The following is a 10,529-nucleotide window of genomic DNA, read 5'->3' on the forward strand; positions in this document are numbered from 1 at the left end:
AAGAAGACCAGGTCCTGGTGGTCTACAGGACCATAAGAAGACCAGGTCCTGGTGGTCTACAGGACCATCAGGAGTGCAGATCCTCGTGGTCTACAGGACCATAAGAATATCAGGTTCTGGTGGTCTACAGGACCATAGGAAGACCAGGTCCTGGTGGTCTACAGGACCATAAGAAGACCAGGTCCTGGTGGTCTACAGGACCATCAGGAGACCAAGTCCTGGTGGTCTACAGGACCATAAGAAGACCGGGTCCTGGTGGTCTACAAGAATATCAGGTCCTGGTGGTCTACAGGACCATCAGGAGTCCAGGTCCTGGTGGTCTACAGGACCATAAGAAGACCAGGTCCTGGTGGTCTACAGGACCATCAGGAGTCCAGGTCCTGGTGGTCTACAGGACCATAAGAAAACCAGGTCCTGGTGGTCTACAGGACCATCAGGACTCAGAGTGGACTATCAGGATCCAGGCCAGGCACCAGTTGAACCCCCACCAGAGGACAGGAAAGGTTTTGGCGGGTATGTACAGTGACTTCCTGCTGGCGAGCCGGCTCGGCGTCTAACGTCAGGGTCAAGTCTTCAGGCTGAGAGGGGGCGGAGCTAACCAAGCCAGACTACTGTCTGCGTGCGAGCAGTGAATCTCCAGTCAGCTTTCTTTTGAACTGAAGCGTGGTTAGCCCCGCCCCTCCCTCGGGCTCCACCCCCAGCTACTGGTGGACCTCGTTGGCGATCAGACTGTCCTCCCCCGACTGGAAATCCGCCTCGTTGATGCTGCTCCCTCCGTTCAGCATCTCCTCGTCCTGTGACGAGCCCCGGTCCTCCTCGCTGCTGGCCCCGCCTGGCTCATCCGAGTTTGGGTCCTGGAGCACCTGGGCGATGTACATCTGCTGCTGCTGCGTCTGCTGCTGCTGGACACACAGAGACACCACCGGGTCAACTGGGCCAGAACCASTCCAGAACCATGAGCCGTGACCACAGAAGCTCTGAGCCACACACTCACCTGAGATTTGGAAGTCGGCGAGGACGACGGCCGAGCAGGGCGTCCATTTTTCACAGCATCTGTTTCGTTGTCCTTTGTGTCGATCTGAGACAGGAACAGTCAGAGTGAGACAGAGGACCAGAACAGGATCCAGACCACTTTGGTGAAACTCACCTTGTAGTTGTGGGCACTCAGATACTTAAAGTGTCCAAAGCAGACGTGGGACAGGCAGACCACGATGGTGATGATTAGGACCACCAGGGTGAACATGGAGGTGGGAGTCTCGAAGCCTGGGGGTAGTTAGCATTAGGTACCACTTATTAACAAGTTATTAATTAGTAACTAGTCACCAGTTATTAACTAATTATCAGTTTTTAACTAGTTATCAGTTATTAACTGGTTATAGTTGTTCACTAGTCACCAGCAATCAACTTGTTATCGGTTATTAACTAATTACTATTATTCACTAGTCATTAGCTAATAACTAGTTATCAGTTGAGTTAACTAATTACAAGTTAATAGCAAGTTATCAAGTAAGAACTAATCACTAGTTATTATCTAGTTATCAGTTATTAACTAGTCACTATTTATTAACAAGTCACCAGCTATTAACTGTCAGTTATTAACTTGTCACTAATTATACTAGTTATCATTATTCACTAGTCACCAGCTATTTACTTATCAGTTATAACTACTTATCATTATTCACTAGTCACTAGCTATTAACTAGTCACCAGTTTAACTCAGTATTAGTTAATAACTAGTCACCAGTTATTAATTAATTAACAATTATTAAACAGTTATTAGTTATTAACTAGTTAGTTATTAATTAGTCACCAGAAATTAACTAGTTATCACTTATTAACTAGTTATCCTTATTCACTAGTCACTAGCTATTAACTAGTTATCAGCTATTAACTAGGTATCAGTTATTACCTAATAACCAGTTATTAACTAGTTATCGTTATTCACTAGTCATAGTTATTACCTAGTTATCAATTAACTAGTCACCAGTTATTAACTAGTCACTAGCTATTAACTAGTTATCAGTTATAAATTAATCACTAGTTGATAGCTAGTTATCACATAAGAACTAATCGCTAGCCATTAACTAGTTATCAATAATTAAATAATCACTAGTTAATAGCTAGTAATCAGGCAATAACTAATTACTAGTCATTTACTAGTTATCAGTTATTAGCTGGTCACCTTTTTAACTAGTTATAAATTATTAACTACTCACTAGTTAATAACTAGTCATCAGCTATTACTAGTTATCATTTATTAACTATTTATCAGTTATTACCTAATCACCAGTTATTAACTAGTTATCGTTATTCACTAGTCAGCAGCTATCAACTAGTTATCAGTTATTAACTAGTTATTGTTATTCACTAGTCACCAATTATTACTTAGTTATCAATTATTAACTAGTCAGAAGTTATTAACTAATCACTAGTTATTAACTAGTTATAAGTTATTAACTAATCACTAGTTAATAGCTAGTTATCATGTAAGAAATAATATTTGTTATTAACTAGTTATCAGTTATTAACTATTCACTAGTTATTAACTAGTCACCAGTTATTAACTAATTGTTGATATTAACTAGTTATCAGTATTCACTAGTCACCAGATATTAACTTGTTATTAGTTAATAACTAGTTATTGTTATTCACTAGTCACTTGCAATTAACTAGTTATCAATTATTAAGTAATCACTTGTTWTTAACTAGTTATTGTGTAATAATTAATAAGTTATTAACTGGTTATCAGTTATTAACTAGTTACCATTTATTAACTAGTCGCCAGTTATTATTTAGTCACCAGTTATNGTGTAATAATTAATAAGTTATTAACTGGTTATCAGTTATTAACTAGTTACCATTTATTAACTAGTCGCCAGTTATTATTTAGTCACCAGTTATTAATTAGTTATCAATTATTAACTAGTTATCAGTTATTACCTAGTTATGTTATTAAATAGTTAGTTATTCACTAGTCACCAACAATTAACTAGTTATCAGTTATCAACTAGTCACTAGTTATGAACCAGACATCAGTTTTTACTATTCACCAGTTATTAACAAGATGAGTTAGATTAACTCTTCAGTTTGCGGTCAATAACCTGTCACCTGACAMGAGTGTTAGAGGCCACTAACCCATCACCTGCTTGCAGATCTGAGTGGCCCACCTGATCCTCTCTCCTGAGACGGACTTGCTCTAACAGATCGGGTGTGAGTGAGGTCCAGCAGGTAGCACTGCTCACCTGTCCGTACGGTGGAGAAGAAGAGCAGCCAGAAGAGGCAGAGGATGGGTGCAGCCACCACCTGAGTGACGGCTCCTGAGTGGATCTTCTTGTCCAGTTTGGAGGGCAGGTAAGCATAGTACATGTTGTACCTGTCCACCAGGTGTTTCAGCAGCATGTACATGAGACCTGTGGAGGACAGGTGAGCTGATTCCACCTGCTCAGAAAGCTGATTCAGGTAGTGCAGCGTGTGCAGGACTCACCGAAGGGAACGATGATAGGACAGGTGATGCTGTAGGCCATCACCACGGTGAAGACGTTCATCATCCAGGCGTACGCTGCTCCGAACTGGAACTCGTAGGCCTGATGCTGCAGGGAGGTCACATGTACAGTCACAGACCTGTCCGGACATTTAACCCCGCCCATTTCCTCACCGACAGCAGCCAGACTCACCCTCTTTACGTTCCGGCGGTCTGCGGCGGAGCGGGCTAAGCAGAGCCGGATCATGTACATGAGCAGACCAGGGATCCTCAGCAGGTCCATGGCATTTCCGATGAAAGCCGACGCGATGACGTAGTTAACAAAGAACGCTCCGTTATCCGGCAAGAAGACACACCTGAGGACACGCCATTAATTAACTGATTAATTAATTAACTACTGATCAACTAAACAAGTTCTACATGTTTACTCTTCTTTTGTCCTAATGGAACCTAACCACCTGTAAAACCTCAAACCTGTAAGATCTTTAATAAACCCAGTGTTTTGTTCAAAACTCTAGACTCTGTTCTTATTGGGCCTCATGCAAGAACATGTTCGTACTCATCCTAAATTTCTCTTACTTTTGTTCGTACAAAGGGTTCGTACGAACATGTCACGTCTGATTCAACAAACTCTTCTATCTTCAGGAAAAGTCTGTAAATGAGCTGCGTAAATTCACCTGTTCTATCCAGCTGCTCGTGCACGCSAGAGGAGATTAGCATAATTACCACCCCAAAAACACCATATAAGGCTATGTTTCCTGCCTCAGATATCAGGAAGTGTCCATTCATGAAAATGACAGRHAAAACTAAAAAGAAYAACTTTACGAGTTCAGAGATTGAAGTCCGTCTGTCAGAGATCCAGAAAAGAAAATCTGTCATTTTTAGCAGGTCAGCTGTGGAATAAAAAGAGCTGCTAAAAGTATAAACAACTGTGTTAAATCATTTTCATTTATTCAGAAGACACACCGTTGCGCACCGTACCCCCCACCGCCCCCCTCCCCGCGCGCTGCGCGGTTGTAGGTGGTCTCAGATGCGGGTCTGAAATAAGCATTTTAAAATGATTTCAAAATAAGTCTGGCACTTTGGAGAAAACCCAGGACTCACTGGAGGGATTATGTATCTCCTCTGGTCTGGGAACGTCTCAGAGTCCCCCAGGACGAGCTGGAAGGTGTCGCTGGAGAGAGGGGGTCTCTCTGCTGCCACCGAGACCTGATCCCGGATAAGCGGCGGAAAACAGACGGACGGACAATTTATATTGTTAGTCTAAATTATTACATTTAAAATTATAACTCTAATTCAAGCAGAATAGCCTATTGTCAACATAATTATGGAGTGTYATTTATTTTCAACTCTAAATATCTTCAAACTAATGAAATATAAAGTTCTTAGTGAAGAAAACCCGTCTGGATAACAGCAGACTGACTGCTGGTAAAATATACGACAGGTCTGGACCACTCCTGAATTTTGTTCGTATCTGAAAAAAATCTTAGAATACGAAAACATTGGTGAATGCCACAAATTCTCCTAAATCACTCGTARGCACAACTTAAGAACAAATCTGTGCGTACGAACGGTTCTTGCATGAGGCCCAATGATTCTAAGTTTGTTGGTTCTGATGCCTCCAGTGGAACCTGTGAAAGTTTTCTTCACTTCTTCACTGACAATATTHTGTCAATTAGATCCAGTATTTCTCAGCCTCCCTATGACCCTGGTCTTCCTTTACACTACTCATCATTTTTTTCATCAGTTCGAGTCGGTATCCTTTTCTGTTTTGAAGGAAACAGTTGGTCATATCCTCTGGTTCCTCTTTAGACCCTATCCCACCTCGCTTATTTAAGGAGGTTCTTGCAAATATTGGACCAAGTGTACTACAGATTATCAATACGTCTTTCATCAGGTACAGTASCTGAAGTTTTTAAGCATGCATTTGTACATCCTCTACTTAAAAAACAGGTCTTGATCCATCTATCTGCTCCAACTTTAGGCCTATCTCCAATCTTTCATTTATTTCTAAAAATTTAGAGAAGGTTGTCTAAAACCAGTTGTTACCATTTTTAGTCAACAATGGTATCACTGAGCCATTTTAGTCTGGGTTTAAACCCCTCCACAGTACACACACACAGAGAGTGCGCTTTTAAGAGTTACAAATGACATTTTTGTCAACAGATTCCGGAAAGTTTGCTGTTTTAGTGCTTTTAGATTTGTCCACTGCATTTGACACCATTGACCACAGCATTTTAATCTCTCATCTTGAGCACTGTGTGGGCATTAGGGGTGTCGCCCTCAATTGGTTTCGGTCCTAGTTGTCTAATAGGAGTTTTTGTGTAAAGATTGACAACTCTATGTCCTCCACAGCTCCCCTTCCACATGGGGTGCCCCAGAGATCAATCCTTGGCCCCCTTTTATTTGCCCTTTACCTATTTCCACTTGGCTCTGTTTTTAGGAAGTTTGGTATTTCATTTCACTGTTATGCTGATGACTGCCAGATCTATTTTCCCTTTGCACAAAACAACATAGTCCAACTCATACACTGTCTTAATGATATTAAAGCATGGTTCTCTCTTAACTACCTTAGTCTAAATGAAAATAAGACTGAAGTTATGTTGTTTGGATCGAGTGGCTCCTCCTCCCCCAGCGTAGATCTTGGCTCACTGTCACTCCATCTCAGGGACTGTCACCAATTTGTGGGTGAAGTTTGAGTCTGATTTTAAATTTGACAAACAGATAGCAGTGTTATTCAGAAGAGTTTTTATCAGCTACGTCAAACAGCAAAGGTGAAATCAATCTTGGTGAGATCTGACCTGGAAAAATTAATCCATGTTTTTATCACAGTTCGCCTCGATTATTGTAATCCACTGTATGTAGGCATTAGTCAGACCTCTCTCTCCCGCCTGCAGCTTGTGAAGAACTCTGCTGCTCGCCTCTGAATTCAGACCTGCAGGTGCGAGTATATCACTCCCATCCTGGTGTCCCTTCACTGGCTCCCTGTTCACTACAGAATTCAGTTTAAGCTGCTGTTCTTTGTTTTCAAATGTTTGAACAATCTTGTATCTGCCCACCCCGACCCCTAAGATCAGATGATCAGCTGCTGCTGATCATCCCTAAACAACAGAGCATTTTCTGATGTCGGTCCCAAGTTGTGGAACAATCCTCCCCTGAGTGTCAGACAGGCTTCATCACTTCCTGTTTTTAAATCTCTTTTAAAAACACAATTTTACTCTCTGGCTTTTAACACAATGTGATTTTGTTTTATAATGGCAACTTGTGCTCACCTGCTGTGACCCTGATATGTGTTTTATGTTTCTTTTATTGTCTTAACTTGTCTTACTGTACAGCACTTTGGTTGTCCTTGTGGTTTTTAAAARGTGCTCTATAAATAAAGTTGATTGATTGATTAAGACTTGAAACCTGTAAGACCAGAAACCTGTAAGACCTGAAACCTGTAAGACTTGAAACCTGTAAGACCAGAAACCTGTAAGACTTGAAACCTGTAAGACCTGAAACCTGTAAGACCAGAAACCTGTAAGACCTGTAACCTGTAATACCTAAAACCTGTGAGACCTCTAAGACCTGTAACCTGTAGTACCTGTAAGACCTGTAACCTGTAATACCAGAAACCTGTAAGACCAGAAACCTGTAGAACCTAAAACCTGTGAGACCTCTAAAACCTGTAACCTGTAGTACCTGTAAGACCTGAAACCTGTAAGACTTATAAGGTCTAAAATCTGTAAGACCRGAGCACCCGTGGAGAGCTCAGTATGGTTAATGAACAGCTGAATAGTTGATGCGTGGTCATGTGGTCCAGGTCTTGGACCAGGTTTAGGAGGTTTTAACATAAAATCAATAAACAACTTACTCAAATCTGATTTTAGCATCAGCCAGGAACTTCTTATCAAACAGCCAGCGGAAGAAAACATCCAGACTGGAGAACAAGACAGAGGAGTGAGACACAGCAGACCTGGACCATTTCTGTCCAGAGGACCACCAAACCCGAGGTCTCCTACCTGCTGAGTCCAAGAGACGGCAGCAGCAGGACCATGAAGATCAAGAAGGTGTAACACTTGTGCATCGTGGTCCTGTTCTCTCCGGACCTGTAGGAACAGATGTTCTGATCAGGATATATGTGACACCACACCTCCACCCCATTACCTGATCTTCAGCTGAACTTTAGCTGATCTTCAGCTGAACTTTAGCTGATTTTCAGCTGAACTTTAGCTGAACTTTAGCTGATCTTCAGCTGAACTTTAGCTGATCTTCAGCTGAACTTTAGCTGATCTTCTGCTGAACTTTAGTTGAACTTCTGCTGAACTTTAGTTGAACTTTAGCTGATATTCAGCTGATTTTCAGCTGAACTTTAGCTGATATTCAGCTGAACTTTAGCTGATATTCAGCTGAACTTTAGCTGATCTTCAGCTGATCGCTGGCTCAGTTCTACCATAAAAATCTCTGACTGGACTCAGGTTTAAGTGGGGCAGTTCTAACTGGACTCAGAGTTCAGCAGACTGGTTCTGGTTGGTTCAGACTGGTTCAAACTGGTTCTGGTTGGTTCAGACTGGTTCAAACTGGTTCTGGTTGGTTCAGACTGGTTCAAACTGGTTCTGGTTGGTTCAGACTGGTTTAAAACTGGTTCTGACCAGGCTCAGTGTAACAGGACTGAGGACGAGGAGGCAGTGATACCTGGTCCAGTGGGCCTCAAAGAAAGCAGAGTAGTAGACGATGGTGGGGAGCAACGCAGAAAAGGCCCAGAGCAGCAGGGTGGGGAAGAACTGAGTGACGATGGGGTTCTGTAAACAAACAAACAAACAAACAAACAAACAAACAAACAAACAAACAAACAAACAAACAAACAAACAAACAAACAAACACAAAGAGTCAGACATGAAGGCTCAGAAGGACCAGAGGGAGAACAGTGTGACTGAAGCTGAAGCTCCTCACGTTCAGGTACTCCACAGGCTTGGTGACGTTGAACTTGTCCATGGTGGAGATGATGATGGCGGGCGTGGTGAGGAAGAAGAGCAGGAGGAAGAGGATGCAGTTGATGATGAAGCAGCGGATCCACCAGGAGATCCCCCCCAGCGATAAGTTCTCCCTGCAGGATGTTCAAAACACTTCAGTTGATTCATTCAGAGTGGGTGTGGTCTGAGGAGGGCGGGGCTTGTTTATGTACCAGCGGACGTTCTGCGGGTCGGGCGCGTACGAAACGCTCCAGTTGTAAACATGGAGGACCTCACTGAACTGAGACGACTGAGGCTCCAGCTGACACCGACAACCCTGCACCTGACAGGCGTTAAAGTCCTTCAGGATGCTGTGAAAACAGAGGGGCGGAGTCAGAGAGGACAGGTGATGGGTGGATTCAGAGAGGACAGGTGATGGGTGGAGTCAGAGAGGACAGGTGATGTGTGGAGCCAGAGAAGACAGGTGATGGGTGGAGTCAGAGAGGACAGGTGATGGGTGGAGTCAGAGAGGACAGGTGATGGGTGGAGTCAGAGAGGACAGGTGATGGGTGGAGCCAGAGAAGACAGGTGATGGGTGAGACGGGAGGAGTCAGAGAGGACAGGTGATGGGTGGAGTCAGAGAGGGTAGGTGACGGGGAGGAGTCAGAGAGGACAGGTGACGGGGAGGAGTCAGAGAGGACAGGTGACGGGGAGGAGTCAGAGAGGGTAGGTGACGGGGAGGAGTCAGAGAGGACAGGTGACGGGGAGGAGTCAGAGAGGACAGGTGACGGGGAGGAGTCAGAGAGGATGGGCAATACGGTGCAATATCAAACAGTTCAATCACCTGGATGTAAAATACAAAATAAGTGGGAGGAGCTACCAACAGAATGGAGTGTGGTTAATTTGGGGCGGGGCTTACATGGCAGTCATGGCCTCGTTCTGGAAAGTGACGAAGGCCATGCCCAGTGGTTTGGTGTGGACCTTTTCCTTCTCCTTCCTGTACTCCTCTTTCAGCTTGGCCTCCATCTTTGTGTAGTAGCTGACCGCCTCTTCCTGCAGGACAAACAGAGACATGCCCACATTCAGGAGGCGTAACGACACACGGCTCAGCTGACCCGAGCCTGGACTTCAGTTAAACTTTTGTCTAAAGGGTGAGTTTTGTGAGCATCACCTCCTCACAGCCGGTGATGGTGCAGCAGCACAGGTGTCCGCAGGGTTTGGGGTTGATCATGGTGGGAACGTGTTCCTTCGCCATCAGGTCAGTGAAGAACTTCTTACTGCGCTCCGTCTTCTTCCTGTCAACACAAACACAGAGACATTACAGACACTCAGCTCGATAAACCCCACAATGTTCAAAAACCAGTCCAGAACTGCTAGATGTGATGGTTCCACGGGTCAGGGTTCATATCCCAGCATGCACTGGGGCTGACAAACCTCTCAGCATTCAGAGCCATCAGTTTGGCCACATTATAACAGATTTGAGCCTCCAACACAGTGCAATTCTCATACGCCTGCCTGCAAGACAGCACAGAGACGAACAGTTCAAACCAACCAGAACCAGAACCAGAACCAGAACCAGAACCAGAACCGGTCCACAGTCTCATTGCAACCAGGGGACTTACTCAAAGTGCTGCTTGATCTGACCCTCCTCAGCATACTTAGAAATCCCGTTAATGAATAAAGTGCGTTTCACCTGCAAGACACAAAACTGAGATTAATGACCCACCACAGAARCTGGTTCAAACTCTGTTCAGGACCTTGTGCCTACCAGGTCATCCTCCTTGTAGTGCATCTTGGACGTGTGTCTCCTCATGCTGTAGACCGTCAGCAGGAGATACATGAAGGCAAACGTAGTGTGGAGCCAAAGCAGATTAGTTCTGAAAACACAAATTATTTTTATTCAAGTGCTGTCCAGATCTGACCTGTGACCCTGAAACCAACAGATACTGCTTCTCACTGCGTCAGGCTAACATCTCCCTCTGTTTTCAGTCTTTGTGCTAAGCTAGGCTAACATCTTCCTCTGTTTTCAGTCTTTATGCTAAGCTAGGCTAACATCTTCCTCTGTTTTCAGTCTTTGTGCTAAGCTAGGCTAACATCTTCCTCTGTTTTCAGTC

The 10,529-nt window shown here is 43.8% G+C and overlaps 1 protein-coding gene and 1 long non-coding RNA gene across 10 annotated transcripts in view; one reads left to right on the forward strand and one right to left on the reverse strand.

Annotated features, from left to right (window-relative positions):
* Positions 1-497, forward strand: part of LOC106529088 (uncharacterized) — a 3,949-nt gene extending 3,452 nt beyond the window's left edge. For 3 of the 6 annotated variants that reach the window (XR_001311584.1, XR_001311588.1, XR_001311589.1), the window contains 2 exons: positions 12-113; positions 276-497. This is a non-coding gene — a long non-coding RNA (uncharacterized LOC106529088). Of the gene's footprint in view, positions 1-11; positions 182-275 lie in introns of all 6 variants that reach the window. The other 3 variants (XR_001311585.1, XR_001311586.1, XR_001311587.1) reach the window with 3 other exon arrangements.
* LOC106529083 (CSC1-like protein 2) overlaps positions 322-10,529 on the reverse strand; it is a 13,380-nt gene continuing 3,172 nt past the window's right edge. For 3 of the 4 annotated variants that reach the window (XM_014024420.1, XM_014024423.1, XM_014024422.1), the window contains 16 exons: positions 10,184-10,292; positions 10,038-10,108; positions 9,850-9,930; positions 9,587-9,710; positions 9,335-9,468; positions 8,649-8,786; positions 8,417-8,570; positions 8,159-8,265; positions 7,486-7,572; positions 7,338-7,403; positions 3,675-3,837; positions 3,485-3,590; positions 3,243-3,410; positions 1,148-1,263; positions 995-1,078; positions 322-902 (listed from right to left, as the gene is read on the reverse strand). In XM_014024420.1, coding sequence (XP_013879874.1) covers positions 702-902; positions 995-1,078; positions 1,148-1,263; positions 3,243-3,410; positions 3,485-3,590; positions 3,675-3,837; positions 7,338-7,403; positions 7,486-7,572; positions 8,159-8,265; positions 8,417-8,570; positions 8,649-8,786; positions 9,335-9,468; positions 9,587-9,710; positions 9,850-9,930; positions 10,038-10,108; positions 10,184-10,292 — 1,909 coding nt within the window. In that variant the 3' untranslated portion in view covers positions 322-701. The remainder of the gene's footprint in view (positions 903-994; positions 1,079-1,147; positions 1,264-3,242; positions 3,411-3,484; positions 3,591-3,674; positions 3,838-7,337; positions 7,404-7,485; positions 7,573-8,158; positions 8,266-8,416; positions 8,571-8,648; positions 8,787-9,334; positions 9,469-9,586; positions 9,711-9,849; positions 9,931-10,037; positions 10,109-10,183; positions 10,293-10,529) is intronic. The other variant, XM_014024421.1, reaches the window with a different exon arrangement.

The sequence above is a fragment of the Austrofundulus limnaeus genome, unplaced genomic scaffold (assembly GCF_001266775.1).
Source record: "Austrofundulus limnaeus strain Quisiro unplaced genomic scaffold, Austrofundulus_limnaeus-1.0 Scaffold422, whole genome shotgun sequence".
Lineage (NCBI taxonomy): Eukaryota > Metazoa > Chordata > Actinopteri > Cyprinodontiformes > Rivulidae > Austrofundulus > Austrofundulus limnaeus.